Source organism: Salmo salar, chromosome 29 (genome assembly GCF_965601325.2).
Source record: "Salmo salar chromosome 29, fSalSal1, whole genome shotgun sequence".
NCBI classification, from domain to species: domain Eukaryota; kingdom Metazoa; phylum Chordata; class Actinopteri; order Salmoniformes; family Salmonidae; genus Salmo; species Salmo salar.
Genome location: NC_138319.1, coordinates 19768323 through 19791592, shown reverse-complemented (window position 1 = coordinate 19791592; position 23270 = coordinate 19768323). Strand labels below are relative to the sequence as shown.

General features: G+C 41.8%; 1 protein-coding gene across 1 annotated transcript in view; it reads right to left on the bottom strand.

The window, feature by feature from the left end:
* LOC106590285 (WW domain binding protein VOPP1) overlaps positions 1–23270 on the bottom strand; it is a 94208-nt gene that overhangs the window by 12182 nt on the left and 58756 nt on the right. The window contains exon 3 of the mRNA XM_014181130.3: positions 17897–17974. Coding sequence (XP_014036605.2) covers positions 17897–17974 — 78 coding nt within the window. The remainder of the gene's footprint in view (positions 1–17896; positions 17975–23270) is intronic.

The following is a 23270-nucleotide window of genomic DNA, read 5'->3' as shown; positions in this document are numbered from 1 at the left end:
GTCTAAACAATTGTTGGAAAAATGACTTGTGTCATGCACAAAGTAGATGTCCAATCCGACTTGCCAAAACTATAGTTTGTGAACATATATATATATATATATATATATATACACTGCTCAAAAAAATAAAGGGAACACTTAAACAACACAATGTAACTCCAAGTCAATCACACTTCTGTGAAATCAAACTGTCCACTTAGGAAGCAACACTGATTGACAATACATTTCACATGCTGTTGTGCAAATGGAATAGACAACAGGTGGAAATTATAGGCAATTAGCAAGACACCCCCAATAAAGGAGTGGTTCTGCAGGTGGGAACCACAGACCACTTCTCAGTTCCTATGCTTCCTGGCTGATGTTTTGGTCACTTTTGAATGCTGGCGGTGCTTTCACTCTAGTGGTAGCATGAGACTGAGTCTACAACCCACACAAGTGGCTCAGGTAGTGCAGCTCATCCAGGATGGCACATCAATGCGAGCTGTGGCAAGAAGGTTTGCTGTGTCTGTCAGCGTAGTGTCCAGAGCATGGAGGCACTACCAGGAGACAGGCCAGTACATCAGGAGACGTGGAGGAGGCCGTAGGAGGGCAACAACCCAGCAGCAGGACCGCTACCTCCGCCTTTGTGCAAGGAGGAGCAGGAGAAGCACTGCCAGAGCCCTGCAAAATGACCTCCAGCAGGCCACAAATGTGCATGTGTCTGCTCAAACGGTCAGAAACAGACTCCATGAGGGTGATATGAGGGCCCGACGTCCACAGGTGGGGGTTGTGCTTACAGCCCAACACCGTGCAAGACGTTTGGCATTTGCCCGAGAACACCAAGATTGGCAAATTCGCCACTGGCGCCCTGTGCTCTTCACAGATGAAAGCAGGTTCACACTGAGCACGTGACAGACGTGACAGAGTCTGGAGACGCTGTGGAGAACGTTCTGCTGCCTGCATCATCCTCCAGCATGACCGGTTTGGCGGTGGGTCAGTCATGGTGTGGGGTGGCATTTCTTTGGGGGGCCGCACAGCCCTCCATGTGCTCGCCAGAGGTAGCCTGACTGCCATTTGGTACCGAGATGAGATCCTCAGACCCCTTGTGAGACCATATGCTGGTGCGGTTGGCCCTGGGTTCCTCCTAATGCAAGACAATGCTAGACCTCATGTGGCTGGAGTGTGTCAGCAGTTCCTGCAAGAGGAAGGCATTGATGCTATGGACTGGCCCGCCCGTTCCCCAGACCTGAATCCAATTGTGCACATCTGGGACATCATGTCTCGCTCCATCCACCAACGCCACGTTGCACCACAGACTGTCCAGGAGTTGGCGGATGCTTTAGTCCAGGTCTGGGAGGAGATCCCTCAGGAGACCATCCGCCACCTCATCAGGAGCATGCCCAGGCGTTGTAGGGAGGTCATACAGGCACGTGGAGGCCACACACACTACTGAGCCTCATTTTGACTTGTTTTAAGGACATTACATCAAAGTTGGATCAGCCTGTAGTGTGGTTTTCCACTTTAATATTGAGTGTGTCTCCAAATCCAGACCTCCATGGGTTGATACATTGGATTTCCATTGATTATTTTTGTGTGATTTTGTTGTCAGCACATTCAACTATGTAAAGAAAAAAGTATTTAATAAGATTATTTCTTTCATTCAGATCTAGGATGTGTTGTTTAAGTGTTCCCTTTATTTTTTTGAGCAGTATATATATATATATATATATATATATATATATATATATATATATATATACACACACACACACACACACACATCAAAAGTTTGGACACACCTAGCCATTCAAGGGTTTATCTTTACTTTTACTATTTTCTACATTGTAGAATAATAGTGAAGACATATTTTTATTGGTGTCCTTTATTAGTGGTTTCTTCGCAGCAATCCGACCATGAAGGCCTGATTCATGCAGTCTAACCGGGAACATTTCAAGAACTTTGAAAGTTTCTTCAAGTGCAGTCGCAAAAACCATCAAGTGCTATGATGAAACTGGCTCTCATGAGGACCGCCACAGGAAAGGAAGACCCAGAGTTACCTCTGCTGCAGAGGATAAGTTCATTAAGAGTTAATTGCACCAGAAATTGCAGCCCAAATAAGTGCTTCACAGAGTTCAAGTAACAGACACATCTCAACATCAAACTGTTCAGAGGAGACTGCATGAATCAGGCCTTTATGGTCGAATTGCTGCGAAGAAACCAATAAGAATAAGAGACTTGATTGAGCCAAAAAACACGAGCAATGGACATTAGACCGGTGGAAATCTCTCATTTGTTCTGCTGAGTCCAAATTTGAGATTTCTGGTTCCAAAAGTGGTGTCTTTGTGAGACGCAGAGTAGGTGAACGGATGATCTCCGCATGTGTGGTTCCCACCATGAAGCATGAAGGAGGAGGTGTGATGGTATGGGGGTGCATTGCTGGTGACATTGTCGGGTTATTTAATTCGAATTCAAGGCACACTTAACCAGCATTTGTACCACAGCATTCTTCAGCGATATGCCATTCCATATGGTTTGCACTTAGTGGGACATTCATTTGTTTTTCAATAGGTCAATGACCCAAAACATACCTCCAGGCTGAGTAAGGGCTATTTGACCAAGAAGGAGTGTGATGGAGTGCTGCATCAGATGACCTGGCCTCCACAATCACCCGACCTCAACCCAATTGAGATGGTTTGGGATGAGTTGGAGCCAACAAGTGCTCAGCATATGTGGGAACTCCTTCAAGACTGTTAGAAAAGCATTCCTCATGAAGCTGGTTGAAAGAATGCCAAGAGTGTGCAAAGCTATCATCAAGGCAAAGGGTGGCTTCTTTGAAGAATCTAAAATATATTTTGATTTGTTTAACACTCCTTTGGTTACTACATGATTCCGTATGTGTTATTTCATAGTTTTAAGGTCTTCACTATTATTCTACAATGTAGAAAACAGTAAAAATAAAGAAAACCCCTTGAAAGCTTATCCTGACCCGACCATCCTCCTCTCGCTCTTGCTGGCTTTTGCAGATTCTGCCGTTATTCTCCTGAAGTTGCCGGTATAGGCTACACGAGGAGTCGGCAACCTTTCGAGTGTGGAATGCCAATTTATCTTACAATTTATACCGATCTGCGTGCCAGTTATGGTTTTCATATGCACATTTTCATGGCACAGTTTCATTTAATTTATAATAATGTCTTCATATCTCAAATTAATTGTCATGTGGTTAATCAAAATTCTATCCAAATCTAAATGAAAATGAAACAAACCTAAAAAGTAACTTTTATTGCCATTGTCAACTCCGTAAAAATAGCCTACATAAAGCCAACAAATAAAAACAATGCAGCCTGCAGGTAGAAAATATCCTGATAAAATAAATATCCTAGAAATCACATTGGCTACACATGGCCTGTCTGCAACAAACATGAATCAACTCCAGCTAGAAAACTTGCAACATTGAATAGAATATTCTGGGCCCTCAGACTTTCCAGGGCTTGTGAGCTCAAGACAGACACAGCTGTAGGCTATTTGCACAAGGGATAAGAGGACATCAGGTAGGCCTATTTTATGACGTTTCCACTGGATCAGAGCATGACATTTTCCCCTATCATGCTGAATGGTTATCAGAAGGGAGAGAGCTGGAATGATTTTCAAATACATTGAGGAACTATTGTCATTCTCAATGGATGTAAAAACAGTTTGTCAAAACTGTAACTAAGCCAATCAGGCACATCCAATGTCATCTTGGTATGCAACTCCAGTGTAGATTTGGCCCTGTGTTTTAGGTTATTGTCCTGCTGAATGGTGAATTCGTCTCCCAGTGTCTGTTGGAAAGCAGACTGAAACAGCTTCTCATCTAGGTTTTTGCCTATGCATAGCTCTATTCCCTTTTTCCCCCCTAAAAAACTCCCTAGTCCTTGCTGATGACAAACATACCCATAACATGATGCAGCCACCACCATGCTTGAAAGAAAAGAGTGTTATTCAGTGATGTGTTGGATTTGCCCTAAACATAACGTTTTTGTTTCAGGACAAAGCTAAATACATTTTTTGCAGTTTTACTCTAGTACCGTATTTTTAACAGGATGCATGTTTTTTAAAATATTTTTTCTTCTGTATAGGCTTCCTTCTTTTCACTCTGTCATTTAGGTTAGTGTTGTGGAGTAACGACAATGTTGATTCATCCTGTAACTGTTCCATCCTCTCCTATTGCAGCCATTAAACTCTGTAAATGTTTTAAAAAGTCACCACTGGCCTCATAGTGAAATCCCTGAGCGGTTTCCTTCCTCTCCGGCAACTTAGTTAGAAAGGACGCCTTTATCTTTGTAGTGACTGGGTGTATTGATACACCATTCAAAGTGTAATTAATAACTTCACCATGCTTAAAGGGATATTCAATGTCTGCATTAGGTGCCCTTCTTTGCTAGACATTGGGAAACCTTCCTGGTCTTTGTGGTTGAATCGGTGTTTGAAATTCAGTGCTCGACTTAGGGACCTTACAGATCATTGTATGTGTGGGGTACAGAGATGAGGTAGTCATTTAAAAAAAAATCATGTTAAACACAGTGTGAGGCCATGCAACTTATGTGACTTGAAAGGATCTAACCCTTTTTTTTACATTTTTGCCTAAAATGACATACCCAAATCTAACTGCCTGTAGCAAGGATATGCATATTCTTGATACCATTTGAAAGGAAACACTTTGAAGTTAGATCTGGTAAAATATAATACAAACAAAAAAGCATGTGTTTTCAAATGGTTTTTTTCTCTGTCATCTTTGAAATGCAAGAGAAAGGCCATAATACAATAGTGCAGTTTAGGCAAAATTTAGATTTTAGCCACTAGATGGCAGCAGTGTGTGTGCAAAGTTTCAGATTGATCCAGTGAAACATACCCATACTGTACAATATTTTGTATCAAGTCTGCCCAAATGTGCCAAACTGGTCAATTGATACATAACTATAGGAGAACATACAAAGATTATATGGTAATACAACATTTTAAGAATGTCATACACGATGGATCATTAGCTTATACACTAACTTTCACACATCTACTGTAGATGGCCGGGTGGGGTGGGTGTGGAGCCATAGACAGCAGGGGTTCAAACTCAGTTCCTACATTTAAATATAAAAATTGATTTTATCAAACAAAACTATGCTGCATTTTTATCTCTAGGACCCTCAGGATAACAAATCAGAGCAAGATTACTGAATGTAAGTACATTATTTACCTTCCGATGTGAATGTATCCAACCTGGTGCTGTGATAATTGTTTTGTTGTTTCACTGCAATAGCTACTGCAAATTGAACAGTGCAGTTAGATTAACAATAATTTAAGCTTTCTGCCCAAATAAGACATGTCTATGTCCTGGGAAATGTTCTTGTTACTTACAATGTCATGCTAATCACATTAGCCCACGTTAGCTCAACCATCCCGGTATAGGGACACCGATCACATAGAGATTAAGCACATTTTTTATCCTGAACTTATTTAGTCTTGCCATAAGAAAGTGGTTGAAATTGAATACTTGTTGATTCAAGACATTTTAGCTTAAAATGTATTAATTGTGTGTCGGCCGGTGACCCAAAATCTCAATTGAATCAATTTTAAACTCAGGCTGTAACACAACAAAAAAACATCAAAGGGTATGAATACTTTCTGAAGGCAAACATTGTTTACAAATATTGGAGTGAAACAAGCTTATATATTTTGGGTTCTGATGGGGTATGACAGTTGAAATAAGCTCATGAGGCATTTATAAGTTACATTTAATTAATTCAGGGTACATTTAATTATTTCAGAAGTCCAAAAATGGATAAAGCACCTGCAGATTGCCCCTTTAAACGCAATACTGCACTATATGTTTCAATAAAACCATGCGTTTCTTAATGGTGCTTACAGTTATTCTGAATGGAAATCGTGTCTCAGCACAACAAGGGGGCTCTATATGAGCCACAATCAGTGGTTTGCTGTGAGTTCATTTGAAGGAAGGGAATCTGAAGCATCAGCATCAAGAAGTATATACTGCATGTACTTCCTGGAAGCAATAGAATCACACTGTGCTGAGCTTTCACAATACACCGGATTGAACCAAATCCACTCAGTTTGTTCGGTATTGATTACCTTTAGAGTTCTAGTTGTAGCAAGTCATGTCCCAATGAGCACAGCAAAACTCACAGCTTAGGCCTAATTGTTTAATTCGTTACATTGAAGCACAAACAAGAAACCCCAACCCAAGAGATTCTTGTTCATCAAAATATGAATACTTTTAGGTCTTACAAAGAGCCATCTACAGAAATAACAATCTATATATGTCTCTGAAATGATCATTTCCAGTCATGGCACAGTGCACGTCTTTTGATGCAATCATGTTGTTAAATTAGGCGGCCATTGCACCTAGTTTGTTTGGAGCTTAAATTTGGTTCGTTTGGACAGGTGTGAACACTTTATCCACACTCAGGTGTGCGCCAAACATGCACCATGGTTCGCGCAAAAAAAGGTTGGTGGTGCAGTTCGATGCAGGGGAAAACGTAGTCTGGACCAAACTAAGGAAAAGAACCAAAGGCGCACAGTATTATTGGTCGTTTGACTGAGTATTTTATGAAATTCAGCACACAGTACCATAACTTGATATCTGAAGCAGATAAGGGTCTCCTCTATTCACTGCACATAGCAGTTATTACAGCTGCTATTGCTAAAGTAATATGAAGATTGGGACACAAGTAATGCTCGCCTCCGGATCAAATATGGATTTAATGTGAGCATTTTTGTCCAATAAATAAATTACTCGCATTAAAATACGTGGTATTGTTTAGGCATTTAATTTGTTTGACATTTGACAACGTGAAGCCAACCAGACCAAATGAAAAAAATACAACGTGACAAATAATCAAACTCAGATTTCAACTACTGTATAGCAAACAAACTTGTGTGAAAACACCCTTATATATAAAGTTGTTCAGTTAAAGCATATTTTAATTTTCCAAATCAAAATGAAAAAATATTGTTGCCTGAGGAGAGTGATGCTCTCCCGATCAATGATTAACATTGTATGACATTGTAAAAAAAAATTTTTTTTTTACAAAATTTCAAACAATATCCAATCACTTTTTTGGTAAACAGCTTTCTGTAGAGATGTGATGACTCTAATAGGCTTATTCATAGACAGACCTGCGGTTGCAAGGACTGACCATCCTTGATAAAAATGAGTTTTAACCACCATGCTTTGAAGCTATGCTATGTTAGTTACAATTATATTGGGGTTTTGGAGTAAGACTGTTAAACTAAAGCATTTATAAGTTATATTCCTCAAGCATAAATGGCTATAAACCATTAATTTAAAATTAATAAAATGTATGTAGTCATCTCAGATTAACCATATGAGTATGACGGGAACAGTGTGCACTGTTATGTTACAGATGTAGATTTAGGCTGGGTGTCATGTCAACTTATCAGTGTAAATAATACAACAAGGAAACTCTGGAATTAAATTCAGATAACGTTATCTTAGTGATGTCTAGGCTGGACTCAAAAGTGACTTCATTGGAACTAACCTAAATAACAAACCAATAAAATAGCAAATCATTAATCCAACAATATACTATAAAAGCTGTGGAGTTATTGCGGAGAGTCAACCCCATCTTGACAAGAAGCTGAGAGGAATGAAGACTTCCGTTGTAAAGGTGAGTGATGCAGAGTGCTGTTCAAGAGGAAGTTCTTTCCATCTAAACATGTCTATTTTACATTACAAAAATATGTTTCAAACTTCCATCAATATGGATTGATGTCAGGTCTAATTCTTTGTGAGTATTATCTGCATCCTCTTTATCCTTCAGATGATACTGACAGCTTTTGTAGCCTGTGCCTTTCTGCTGCAATGTTCTCTTGGTATGGAACCCCCAGAGCTGATAAACATGCAGCTTTCACAAAATGTCACTCAGACCATTGTGACCACAGTGGACGGTGAGTGATGTGTTCTGTCTATATATGGTGCATTTGGCTATTCATAGCTGCATAGTTTCTCATTTTGTATTTTTGGTTTTGAATAATGGTTTTCAACTTTCAATTGATAACTACCAAAGTGATTGCTAATACTAGGGTTACAAAGGGAGGGTATATTACTGGAATAAAAATAAAAAATTCTCCACAATTTCGTTGTATCCAATTGGTAGTTACAGTCTTGTCTCATCGCTGCAACTCCCATATGGACTCGGGAGAGGCGAAGGTAGAGAGCCATGCGTCCCCCAAAACACAACCCAATGCTTCTTGACACAATGCCAACTTAATCTGGAAGTCAGCCGCACCAATGTGTCGGAGGAAACACTGTACACCTGGCGACCATGTCAGCGTGCACTGCGCCCAGCCTGCCACAGGAGTTGCTAGCGCGCAATGGGACAAGGACATCCCTGCCAGACAAACCCGGAGAACGCTGGGCCAATTGTGTGCCACCCCATGGATCTCCTGGTCGTGGCCGGCTGCGACAGAGCCTGGACTCGAACCCAGAATCTCTAGAGGCACAGCTAGCACTGCGATACAGTGCCTTAGACCACTGCACCACTCGGGAGGCCCCTACTGGAAACTTTAAGTTTACCAGAATTTTGGTCACTTTCATGTTTTTCAGGGAATTTTATCAGATGACATCTAGTGGCCTTTTTGGGTACTTCAGATTATCGCTGGTGGTCTATCCACTAGAAACTCATGGACATTATGGACAGATAAAATAAATGAATACTATATAAACACTGAATAAAAGTTACAGTTCCTATAACGAAATCAGTCAATTGAACTAAATTCATTAGGCCCTAATCTATGGATTTCACATGACTGGGAATACAGATATGCATCTGTTGGTCAGAGATATCTTAAAAAATATGGGCTTCACAATGGGCCTCAGGATCTCTGTGCATTCAATTTTCCATCGACAAAATGCAACTGTGTTCATTGACCATAGCTTATGCCTGCCCATACCATAACCCCACCATGGGTCACACTGTTCACAACGTTGACATCAGCAAACCCCTCGCCCATACAGCGCCATACACGTAGTCTGTGGTTGAGGCCGGTTGGACGTACTGCCAAAGTCTGGCATTATGGTAGAGAAATTAACATGAATTTATTTGTCAACAGCTCTGGTGGACATTCCTGCAGTCAGCATGCCAATTGTATGTTCCATGTACCACAGTATTAGTCATAATACCAATAAAACCTAGCGGTCAAACACGGAAATGTTTCCAATCGTTTTTTAACCAATCATTTTTCCATAGGGGATTTTAGAACCACTTCAAATAAGGGCTGTGTTTCGTGTAGGCTTACCGTGGTGAGACATTTTGATAACCATGTAAATCTGTCTCGGACAAGGTGACTTTTATCAATATAATCACCTGTATTTACCCCACCCCCCCACCCCCCCCCCAAAAAAAAAAAATGAAATGCTAATTACCTGCTAATGTGGCTATCACAAAGCACTACAAATGCCATAATGATTTGGATGAGACTGACGAAGCGAGGCAAAGGTAAGAATCTATGGATTAACTATCTAATGTTAGCTGAACGTAGTAATTCATAAATTGGCAAAATATCTTTCAAATTGACAATTCTGTGAACTGTCTTGTGCAAGTTTTAAATGTACACAATACCTGTTACCAAAGGTGTCAGCTAGAGATGATGTGCAGGAGCTAGCAGGGATTTGTAGTTTTCCATGATGTTTACTTTGATGCTAATTAGCATTTTCGAATCTGAGTGTAAATAGAGCCGAATATATTGATAAAAGTGTCCTTATCTGAGAGAGATTTAAATGGTTATCAAAACGTCACGCCAGGGTAAGAATACACGAAACACAGCCCATATTTTATGTGTTTCTAAAATTTATGGGAAAAATGAATGATGGAAAAATGATTGTAACCATTTCCCTGTTTGACCGCTAGGTTTTATGGGTATTATGAGACCTCCACTGTGGGGCTCTATGGGAAAATATGTGTGATGTTTCCTTAGCTTTAAAAGGGGAAATCTATGATTGGTACATCCATTTCTGCACTTTTAAATTAATGATATACAGTACCAGTCAAATGTTTGGAAACATCTACTCATTCAAGGGTTTTTCCTTTATTTGTATTATTTTCTACATTGTAGAATAATAGTGAAGACATCAAAACTATAAAATAACACATATGGAATCATGTAGTAACCAAAAAGGGTTAAAAAAATCAAAATATATTTTATATTTGAGATTCTTCAAAGTAGCTAGCTTCATGAGGTAGTCACCTGGAAGGACTCTTTAAAGGGATAGTTCAGTTTGTTTGGTCAAGCTTATTTTTGAATTCCCTCGGGTATTTTTTTCTGCTGAATCATTTTTATATACATTTTCTGGTTTAGAAATGTCCAGAATAATCTTGCTAGCATTTTTGGAAAATGTAGCAATGCTAGTGGTAACACATTGTATCAATTAGCAGTGCATTCAAAAGGATTGGGAAAGCGCGAAGAACGTAGAGCTCTTTCCCCATTCTTCTGAATGCACCATTAATGAATACAAGAGGCTTTCATATTCTTCAAGAATCAACGCTAAATAATCAACAAACCTTTCTCCACAGAAGCCCAGCCAGAAACTCAAGCAAAAGCCTCTTTCAAGCTGCGGAGCTTGATCCGGCCCAATTTCGGAGAAAACAAATATCTGAAGTGGGTCAGATGGACCGGGTCCCTGCCAAGCTGGACAGTGAGCATCTATAACCAGGCAGCAAAACGCCTCGACTATATCTGCGTCCCCCTCGAGGGCTGTAACTGGTCCACTGGTCATTATAGTCCCTCCAAAGGACCATACTGCTATAACCCCTGCAATGGGAAGGAGGACCGACGCACCCAGTTTGATCTGCTAGTTAACGAGCAGAACCTTGAGCTTTTGGAATGGAGAGCATTCTCAAGGTCTATTCCAACAAACTCAATCGCACCCCATGCCAAGAACAAAGCCTATTCTGCAAAAAATCATTATGGAATAGGTTCCGTTTACAAAAACATTTTCTTTCTTCCTTTGAATGGCAAAGAGTTCAAATACAAAAGGGACTTTGATTTGCTAACACTGAAAAGGCAGAGATACACACAGAGAATCTTCAAAGTAGAGTACCATGTCGATCAACTGGCCACACTCTCCCAAACGCCGGTGGCGCTGGGAGAGTACAGTGCCACCAACAACAACTGCCACTCAGTGAAGCAGACGGTGCAGCTAGAGGAGAGGACAGAGAGACAGAGCACCTGGCAGACCAGCGTTTCCTCCTCCCTGACCATATCCACCTCCATAACAGTAGGGATACCAATAATCTCTGCTACAGTTAATGTCGGCGTCACATCTGAGAAAACCCACACCAACGGCAACTCTGTGACTGAAACCGTCAGCCACTCAATGAGTGTAGAGGTGGCTGTCCCAGCCAACCATCACTGCACGGTGAAAATGGCAGGAAAAAAGTATAAGATTGATATCCCGTTCACCGCACAACTGGCTAAAGAGTACACTGACGGCACTGTCCATACCACCACAGTGACGGGCTTATACCGAGGTCTACAGGTGGGGGAGATTGACGCAGTGGCAGAACGCTGTCAGCCTAATCCCAATCCCCTGCCCTGTGCTGCCTAGGTAGCTGGCAGTTGACAGGCCACTGTAACATATGCAGAGAAGCCTGTGTCTATCAAGAATGTGTGTGGCAATCTTTGTGTTTTGATATACCAACTGACAGACGATACTGTCCTCAATCAATGTATGTGTTCTTGATTAGATTGAGGATATCTTTAATATTCATTTCTTTCTCCATTCATGTGATTACAGAACACAAAGATGTTTATACTATATAGCTATATTGTACGCTCCAAAAAAGGGAATTATACTGTATTGGTTTATACTAATAAAATTGCTCAGAGAAAGAGCCTGTTTAACAGATCATTTTTTTCTTTTCAAAAAGATAAGTCAATTATTGGCACCCTTATTTTCAATACTTTGTACACCCTCCCCTTGCAAGGAAAATAGCAATGAGCCTTTTCCTATAATGTTTTATGAGATTGGAGAACACATTGGGAGGGATCTTAGACCATTGCTCCATACAGAACCTTTCCAGATCTTTGATATCCTTCAGTCTGCACTTGACTGCCCTCTTCAATTCGATGGGATTTAAGTCCGGAGACTGAATGTTGATTATGTGGTAAATTAACCATATATTTGTGGATTTTGATGTGTGCTTGGGGTCATTGTCTTGCTGGAAGATGGACTTGTGGCCAAGTTATGCTATTGACTTAAAGGGCAGTGCAGTCAAAAACAATATTTTCACACTACGAGGTCAAAATAACACTATGAAATTGAGAAAATGATAATGCCCTTTTCAATGTAAGAGCTATTTGAAAAAAATTAATCAGGTTGGATGGAGTTTTTGGCCCACAGCAAGGGCCCCAGGACCAGTGGAAGCAAAATAGATCCATAACATCAAAGATCCTCCACCATATTTTACAGTAGGTATGAGGTACCTTTCTGCATATGCATCTTTCTTTCAATGCCAAACCCACCACTGTGTGGCCAAAGACCTCTTTTTGTCTCATATGTCCATAACACCTGGTTCATATCCAAGTGCCACTACTGTTTAGCAAGCGCCAGGCATTTACATTTGGTGATTGCTCTCAATAAAAGGCTTTTTTTCTGTCAACCCTTCCAAAGAGCCTATTGTAAGAGACTTGGTAACCAAGATGCGACCAAGTTCTGTTATTTTTCTTTGCCTCCAGAACCAACTTCCTCACCGTGCGTGTGGACAAGACACACGTGTCCTCTAACAGGCAAGTTTAGCACTGTTACAGTGGTTTTAAAGTTCTTCCTTATTGACCTAATAGAGGTACATTTAGTTATTTTAGCTATTGTTTTATGCCCATTGCCTGATTTACTAAGGCTGACAACCATTTTTCTTTTAGTTTGTGAGTTCTTTGCCTTTCCCCATGGTGATGGATGACAAATGGATTTTACATGTGTCTTACGTGTCTCTTTATACCCTAGTGAAACTATGGAAGGCTACTATACAGTTCCTTAAGCTGAGATGCTTTCAAAATGTCACAATTCCCACCGAAGGTGGCGCCCCCTCCTGCTCGGGTGGCGCTCGGCGGTCGTCGTCACCGGCCTACTAGCTGCCACTGATTCCCTTTTTGGTTTTCCCCCCTTTTGTGATTGTTTGCACCTGTTCGTAGTGGGGGTGATTAGCGGGGCTATAATTATTAGCTGGCCCGCCTTCTCTTTGTGCGGGATTGTTTATTCTGTTGTTGCTTGTGTTTGCGCTTGTACGTTGGTTTTGCGCCGACTGTGTTTTCCCCTGTGTTTGGGGCACTTTGTTTTGTATGCGCGCTTATCGCTGTTTGGGGTGGCTTGTGTTTGTTCGCCTTTGGCCCATTAAAAGCCACTACCCTGTACTCGCTGCTTCCTGCGTTTGATTCCTCACCCACCACGCCCGAGCATTACACAAAAAAGTAGAACGTTAATACATTTTGTTTGATTTTATGTATACGAATCTTTAGGGGTGCCAATCATTTTGATACATCTTCGTAAGAACATTTTTTGAACAATTGTATTAGTTTAAAATATAATTAAAAAAAATGTTTTGCATAGCTCAGTATTTGTATGTCTTTTTTGCTTACCCTTATCAAGGGTGTCAATAATGTTGGTGGTGACGATCTCTATTGTGAATACTGTAAATTGTGAATGAATCACCAGTTTTTAAATTATTATACAAAAATATATTAAACCATTTTAATATTGACAAAACATGTGATGTGAATTATACCAAATCATTTGTGCAGTGCCACATTTAATATCCTACTCATTTCGCCATTTCTGTTTTAATGTAAATATACAAACATTGACATACAGTTGAAGTCGGAAATCTACTTACACCTTAGCCAAATACATTTAAACTCAGTTTTTCACAATTCCGGACATTTAATCCTAGTAAAGATTCCCTGTCTGAGGTCAGTTAGGATCACAATTGTATTTTAAGAATGTGAAATGTCAGAATAATAGTAGAGAGAATCATTTATTTCAGCTTTAGTTTCTTTCATCACATTCCCAGTGGGTCAGAAGTTGACATACACTCAATTAGTATTTGGTAGCATTGCCTTTAAATTCTTTAACTTGGGTCAAACGTTTCGTGTAGCCTTCCACAAGCTTCCCACAATAAGTTGGGTGAATTTTGGCCCATTCCTCCTGACAGAGCTGGTGTAACTGAGTCAGGTTTGTATGCCTCCTTGCTCGCACACGCTTTTTCAGTTCTGCCCACACATTTTCTATAGGATTGAGGTCAGGGCTATGTGATGGCCACTCCAATACCTTGACTTTGTTGTCCTTAAGCCATTTTGCCACAACTTTGGAAGTATGCTTGGGGTCATTATATATTTGGAAGACCTATTTGCGACCAAGCTTTAACTTCCTGACCAGAGGACATTTCTCCAAAAAGTACGATCTTTATCCCCATGTGGAGTTGCAAACTGTAGTCTGGCTTTTTTATGGCGGTTTTTGAGCAGTGGCTTCTTCCTTGCTGAGCGGCCTTTCAGGTTATGTCGATATAGGACTTGTTTTACTGTGGATATAGATACTTTTAACCTGTTTCCTCCAGCATCTGTTTCCTCCAGCATCTGTTTCCTCCAGGATTGATTTGCACTTTTCGCACCAAAGTACGTTCATCTCTAGGAGACAGAACGCGTCTCCTTCCTGAGCAGTATGACGGCTACGTGGTCCCATGGTGTTTATACTTGCGTATTATTGTATGTACAAATTAACGTGGTACCTTCAGGCATTTGGAAATTGCTCCCAAGGATGAATTGAATTGTGAAGGTCTACAATTTTTTTTCAGATGTCTTGGCTGATTTCTTTTGATTTTCCCATGATGTCAAGCAAAGAGGCACTGAGTTTGAAGGTAGGTCTTGAAATACAGACGTGGCCAAAGAATGACACAAATATTAATTTTCACAAAGTCTGCTGCCTCAATTTGTATGATGGCAATTTGCATATACTCCAGAATGTTATGAAGAGTGATCAAATGAATTGCAATTAATTGAATTCCCAAAAAACATTTCCACTGCATTTCAGCCCTGCCACAAAAGGACCAGCTGACATCATGTCAGTGATTCTCTTGTTAACACAGGTGCGAGTGTTGACGAGAACAAGGCTGGAGATCACTCTGTCATGCTGATTGAGTTCGAATAACAGACTGGAAGCTTCAAAAGCAGGGTGGTGCTTGGAATCATTGTTCTTCCTCTGTCAGCCATGGTTACCTGCAAGGAAAAACGTGCCGTCATCATTGCTTTGCACAAAAAGGGCTTCACAGGCAAGGATATTGCTACCAGTAATATTGCACCTAAAGTGCCCAAGAAAGTCCAGCAAGCGCCAGGACCGTCTCCTAAAGTTGATTCAGCTGCGGGATAGGGGCACCACCAGTACAGAGCTTGCTCAGGAATGGCAGCAGGCAGGTGTGAGTGCATCTGCACGCACAGTGAGGCAAAGACTTTTGGAGGATGGCCTGGTGTCAAGAAGGGCAGCAAAGAAGCCACTTCTCTCCAGGAAAAACATCAGGGACAGACTAATATTCTGAAAAAGGTACAGGGATTGGACTGCTGAGGACTGGGGTACAGTCATTTTCTCTGATGAATCCCCTTTCCGATTTTTTGGGCCCCCCGGAAAAAGCTTGTCCGGAGAAGACAAGGTGAGCGCTACCATCAGTCCTGTGTCATGCCAACAGTAAAGCATCCTGAGACCATTCATGTGTGGGGTTGCTTCTCAGCCAAGGGAGTGGGCTCACTCACAATTTTGCCTAAGAACACAGCCCTGAATAAAGAATGGTACCAACACATCCTCCGAGAGCAACTTCTCCCAACCATCCAGGAACAGTTTGGTAACGAACAATGCCTTTTCCAGCATGATGGAGCACCTTGCCGTTAAGGCAAAAGTGATAACTAAGTGGCTCGGGGAACAAAACATCAATATTTTGGGTCCATGGCCAGGAAACTCCCCAGACCTTAATCCCATTGAGAACTTGTGGTCAATCCTCAAGAGGCGGGTGGACAAACAAAAACCCACAAATTCTGACAAACTCCAAGCATTGATTATCCAAGAATGGGCTGCCATCAGTCAGGATGTGGCCCAGAAGTTAATTGACAGCATGCCAGGGCGGATTGCAGAGGTCTTGAAAAGGAAGCGTCAACACTGCAAATATTGACTCTTTGTATCAATTTCATGTAATTGTCAATAAAAGCCTTTGACACTTATGAAATGCTTGTAATTATACTTCAGTATTCCATAGTAACATCTGACAAAAATATCTAAAGACACTGAAGCAGCAAACTTTGTGGAAATTAATATTTGTGTCATTCTCAAAACTTTTGGCCATCCACAGGTACACCTCCAATTGACTCAAATGATGTAAATTAGCCTATCAGAAGCTTCTAAAGCTATGACATCATTTTCTGGAATTTTCCGAACTGTTTAAAGGCACAGTCAACTTAGTGTATGTAAACTTCTGACCCACTGGAATTGTGATACAGTGAATTATAAGTGAAATGACCTGTCTGTAAATTACATGTGTCATGCACAAAGTAGATGTTCTAACCGATTTGCCAAAACTATAGTTTGTTAACAAGACATTTGTGGAGTGGTTGAAAAACGAGTTTTAATGACTCCAACCTAAGTGTATGTAAACTTCCGACTTCAACTGTATATATGAATGCTAGAGAGACATCCCTGCCAGTGTACTGTCATTAGTGACATTCGTCAGGAGTGAAGTGTAACAAGTAACCCCTGTTCACTTTCCTCATCTGTTTGAGAATTGCATTCAACTTGCCACTGGCTCTATATAGTCAGCTTGCCTTGACATGGCACTATCAGAATAAGCAACCATTATATCCACAGTTCCTGCCAGTAGAGTGAACCAATCTCTCCAATCGCTCCAAACAGACAAGGTCAGGTGTCCATTAAATTGAGAGGGGGAGCGAGGACATAACCTTCCACGTGGGCCTTGAGAACCTCGCAATTGAGTTGACACCAGCCGCGACCCACAAGCTCAGTGAAAGGTAACAGAGACCAGGCAGTCGCGGATCAAAACCCTTCACCCAAGCCCGCTAGAGCACCATGAAACCATGGTTTTGTTTCCATGGTGAGTAGCGGTTCCCTGTTCTGTTTTCGCAGTTGGATTGCGAAAGCAAAGCAGTGATGCCACACGGCTCAACTAGAAAAACAAAGGCTGATGAAGGAGAGAATAAGTGACCCTAGACTCTTCTAACTCAAGAGGTTGTTATGGCTAATTGCACCACTAACATGCATTAATCATTGAAAAGAGAGGCCTATTTCATGCTTAACTGCATATCCCACAATAGGCGTATAAGACAATGCCTGACAGGATCGTGCCCAGTGCGCTGCATTTCTCTTTCTGGGTCCCTAACGGTTTCATGATGTCCTTGTCCTCAGCATGCCATTGTTTTGGTCATAATTATCCTAAACAAGCTCTTCGTCTCAACACATCAGCTCCCCATTGACTCGAGAGCTTAACTACAACATATTCAATGCTCAGTATTAAGCAGCCTATATCACTCCACACAGACACAGTTCATCTAACCCTTACTTACTACAAGGCTCCTATTCTTCATTACCAGCCAAGGGCCATTTCACAAAACACCTTGTTTGGAGAGGTCACAGGGGTGATGGTCGCAGGGGATTATCTGTATGCTAACACCGCAGAGTCATCTCTGGAGTGGGGTATTGATTTGGCTGCCTGACCCCCTGAACCCTTGAGTTGGGGCCCTGAATACCAATAACGACGGATGTAGCCTTGGGACTGTCATGGAGGGAAGGAGGGGAGTTAGAGGGGGAGGGCAGAGTAAATGTCGATCCATTGGAAAGGACAGCCTGGTAGGTAGGACTCACCAGAAGTACCATAGCCGCTGGATGGAGAGGGCTCGGACGCAGCAGCGCGTGCCACAGCAGTCCTCGTACGAGCGGCATCTGAAATGAGACACAAAGCAACCTTGGCGAAACACATTTCTTCGACTCACATGTAGAAACAGAGTGGAATGTGTCATTTACAGTAAACCCAAACCATATCAGCATTTCTTTTCATTTCCATTCAATCTCTATTTTTGACCAGGCAGCTTCAGTGTTGAATCTTGAAATAACAGCACACTTTACAAGACATGGTTCTAAATACAGTTCATGTATTGCATTAAAAAGTGGCCACATAAAAACAACTTCCATTTCAGCAAGCCTCCAGTAGCCTCCAGTATACACGGGCCGCTGTCCATTTCTCCACACAGCAACATGTAATGGAGTCACACAGCAAGGCTAGCATCAGTCACCTCCCTCTCTCCTGATGCTCCACTCCACCCAATTAGCCCGTGCTGACCGAGCCCGGCGTTTTACAATGTCCTGGCTGTCTGGGGAGCGAGCTGGTGACAGTACTACGGCCAGCGACTATGCCACAGTGTCCCCTAGCTGATTGACAACAAAGGAGATGAGAGGAGGAAAGGTCACGGGAGTGAAGACTCAGAGGGCTCGGCACGGGGACATATTTCACCATCGATTCAACAAGAGGCGTAGAGACAGCAGAGAGCCTGGTGAGTCTGGTGCCTAGGGCGTAATGTGGTGACAGATTAATTCTTTGAAAATAGCATAATCGTTTCAGAATGGCTTCTTGAGCATAGCAGTATTTAATCTGATTCTGCTTTATTGTAATGAAAAGTTAAGGAATAGGTTAGAGATTTGGTGGTTTAAATTGTTTGGTATTTTTAGAATGTGCCCACTTATGTCATAATGTCAGGAGTATACGAGCAAAAGATTGTGATCCAATCGTGATCAGATCTGGCTGTGAGCACTTCTGGACAAGGACATGAATGTGTCAATGTTGTGAAGGCGAATGGGTCACTAAATGTGACTGCTTTTCAGACATGTCTATTTCAAAAACTAGGATAGGATACTTTTGAACACCTTGTGGCCTCAAAGCATTGTTGTCCAAATTATTTGTTATCGGATCTAAAAGCGTAGTTTCAATATCAGGCATAGACATGGCCTTTTGGAGCTCCCGAGTGGCACAGTGTCTAACGCACTGCATCTCAGTGCTAGAGGTGTCACTACAGACCCTGGTTTGATCCCGGGCTGTATCACAACCGGCCATGATGGGGAGTCCCATAGGGTGGCGCACAATTGGCCCAGCGTCGTCTGGGTTAGGGAAGGGTTTGGCCGGGGCAGGCCATCATTGTAAATAAGAATTTGTTCTTAACTGACTTGCCTAGTTAAATAAATTATATATATATATATATATATATATATATATATATATATATATATACACATACATATATACACTGCTCAAAAAAATAAAGGGAACACTTAAACAACACATCCTAGATCTGAATGAAAGAAATAATCTTATTAAATACTTTTTTCTTTACATAGTTGAATGTGCTGACAACAAAATCACACAAAATTAATCAATGGAAATCAAATTTATCAACCCATGGAGGTCTGGATTTGGAATCACACTCAAAATTAAAGTGGAAAATCACACTACAGGCTGATCCAACTTTGATGTAATGTCCTTAAAACAAGTCAAAATGAGGCTCAGTAGTGTGTGTGGCCTCCACGTGCCTGTATGACCTCCCTACAATGCCTGGGCATGCTCCTGATGAGGTGGCGGATGGTCTCCTGAGGGATCTCCTCCCAGAACTGGACTAAAGCATCCGCCAACTCCTGGACAGTCTGTGGTGCAACGTGGCGTTGGTGGATGGAGCGAGACATGATGTCCCAGATGTGCTCAATTGGATTCAGGTCTGGGGAACGGGCGGGCCAGTCCATAGCATCAATGCCTTCCTCTTGCAGGAACTGCTGACACACTCCAGCCACATGAGGTCTAGCATTGTCTTGCATTAGGAGGAACCCAGGGCCAACCGCAACAGAATATGGTCTCACAAGGGGTCTGAGGATCTCATCTCGGTACCTAATGGCAGTCAGGCTACCTCTGGCGAGCACATGGAGGGCTGTGCGGCCCCCCAAAGAAATGCCACCCCACACCATGACTGACCCACCGCCAAACCGGTCATGCTGGAGGATGTTGCAGGCAGCAGAACGTTCTCCACGGCGTCTCCAGACTCTGTCACGTCTGTCACGTGCTCAGTGTGAACCTGCTTTCCTCTGTGAAGAGCACAGGGCGCCAGTGGCGAATTTGCCAATCTTGGTGTTCTCTGGAAAATGCCAAACGTCCTGCACGGTGTTGGGCTGTAAGCACAACCCCCACTTGTAGACGTCGGGCCCTCATACCACCCTCATGGAGTCTGTTTCTGACCGTTTGAGCAGACACATGCACATTTGTGGCCTGCTGGAGGTCATTTTGCAGGGCTCTGGCAGTGCTTCTCCTGTTCCTCCTTGCACAAAGGCGGAGGTAGCGGTCCTGCTGCTGGGTTGTTGCCCTCCTACGGCCTCCTCCACGTCTCCCGATGTACTGGCTTGTCTCCTGGTAGCGCCTCCATGCTCTGGACACTACGCTGACAGACACAGCAAACCTTCTTGCCACAGGTCGCATTGATGTGCCATCCTGGATGAGCTGCACTACCTGAGCCACTTGTGTGGGTTGTAGACTCCGTCTCATGCTACCACTAGAGTGAAAGCACCGCCAGCATTCAAAAGTGACCAAAACATCAGCCAGGAAGCATAGGAACTGAGAAGTGGTCTGTGGTCCCCACCTGCAGAACCACTCCTTTATTGGGGGTGTCTTGCTAATTGCCTGTAATTTCCACCTGTTGTCTATGCCATTTGCACAACAGCATGTGAAATGTATTGTCAATCAGTGTTGCTTCCTAAGTGGACAGTTTGATTTCACAGAAGTGTGATTGACTTGGAGTTACATTGTGTTGTTTAAGTGTTCCCTTTATTTTTTTGAGCAGTGTATAAAACAAAATAATGCAGCAAAAATAATGCAAAACAAAAACCCACCCTTGATGTCTGACAATACCATACGTTCCATAAATAAAGTAACATTTTTCAAAACAGCTTTTGAACCTCTGAAGATCCTAAAAAAGTACTCATATTACTATCTCTTATCAAATGATACATTCCATTGCCCTCTGATGCTACCTGGCTGAAAGTAGGTGATTGGAGCTGCCGATACTGCGTGTTTTAATTATTCAGTGTTCCTCATTGAAGCGATGCCCCCATAGATTTGGGGTGTGATTCTGTTCCAGCGCTGATGTAGAAGAAAGCTGCAAGCCTTCCAAACTCTACAAATGAGTCATGGCACCAAGCAGAACTATATCAATACTGCTCTAAAGATTCCTTTTCTTTTTCATCCCTGCCGTACACACAGTGATGAATGCCTTTGTTCTTTATGTTTTCAATATGTCGCTTATTCACTCACTCCATTCCAAGGCCAGAGACTCCTTAACTGACCTTTTCGTTTCTATAACAAAGTCGAGTATCTCTTCGAAAAGACAGAATACTTTTTCTAGTTCATTCTCTCTCTGAGGCTCAACATTTGTCTGACCAGTCTTACCATCTAACTTCCTCGCCCTTGACTCAAAGTTTTTGTGCAATATAACTTTCTAAGTTCTAATTTCCAAAGCAGTCGCTCTGAGATTAGGCCTTATGAAACATATCAACTATGGATATCTGATTCAGACTGCAGCACATACTTCACAAAGTCCCATAGTGGCGACCAAGGAATAAATGTTTTATTGATAATGTTTCTCACAGGTTAGAAGTCCAGGCTACAATGTATACAATTGAAGAATCTAAATTCCTATAGAAACAACGAATTAATTGAAATTGTGGCTGGCATGACTTAAAACCTACCTCAGTCACAAAAGGAGAATAATTTCACTGTACCGTTTACACCCTGTACCCTGTGCACTAAACCTTGGTTTGCCATACAGTTGAAGTCGGAAGTTCACATACACTTAGGTTGGAGTCATTAAAACTCATTTTTCAACCACTCCACAAATTTCTTTTTAATAAACTAAAGTTTTGGCAAGTCGGTTAGGACATCTACTTTGTGCATGACACAAGTCATTTTTCCAACAATTGTTTAGACAGATTATATCACTGTATCACAATTCCAGTGGGTCAGAAGGTAACATACACTAAGTTGACTGTGCCTTTAAACCGCATGGAAAATTCCCGAAAATTATGTTATGGCTTTAGAACCATGACAAGCCATGACATAATTTTCTGGAATTTTCCATGCGGTTTAAAGGCACAGTCAACTTAGTGTATGTAAACTTCTGACCCACTGGAATTGTGATACAGTGATATAATCTGTCTAAAAAATTGTTGGAAAAATGACTTGTGTCATGCACAAAGTAGATGTCCTAACCGACTCGGCTAATTGACATCATTTGAGTCAATTGGAGGTGTACCTGTGGATGTATTTCAAGGCCTATCTTCAAACTCAGTGCCTCTTTGCTTGACATCATGGGAAAATCAAAAGAACTCAGCCAAGACCTCAGGAAAAAAAATTAAAGACCTCCACTAGTCTGGTTCATCCTTGAGAGCAATTTCCAAACGCCTGAAGGTACCACGTTCATCTGTACAAACAATAGTACGCAAGTATAAACCCCATTGGACCACGCAGCCGTCATACCGCTCAGGAAGGAGACGCGTTCTGTCTCCTAGAGATGAACGTACATTGGTGCGAAAAGTGCAAATCAATCCCAGAATAACAGAAAAGGACCTTGTGAAGATGCTGGAGGAAACAGGTACACAAGTATCTATATCGACATAACCTGAAAGGCCACTCAGCAAGGAATAAGCCACTGCTCCAAAACCGCCATAAAAAAGCCAGACTATGGTTTGCAACTGCACATGGGGACAAAGATCGTACTTTTTGGAGAAATGTCCTCTGGTCTGATGAAACAAAAATAGAACTGTTTGGCCATAATGACCATCGTTATGTTTGGAGGAAAAAGGGGGAGTCCAAGGTATTGGAGTGGCCATCACATAGCCCTGACCTCAATCCTATAGAAGATTTGTGGGCAGAACTGAAAAAGTGTGTGCGAGCAAGGAGGCCTACAAACCTGACTCAGTTACACCAGCTCTGTCAGGAGGAATGGGCCAAAATTCACCCAACTTACTGTGGGAAGCTACCTGAAACGTTTGACCCAAGTTAAACAATTTAAAGGCAATGCTACCAAATACTGATTCAGTGTATGTAAACTTCTAACCCACTGGGATTGTGATGAAAGAAATAAAAGCTGAAATAAATCATTCTCTCAACTATTATTCTGACATTTCACATTCTTAAAATAAAGTGGTGATC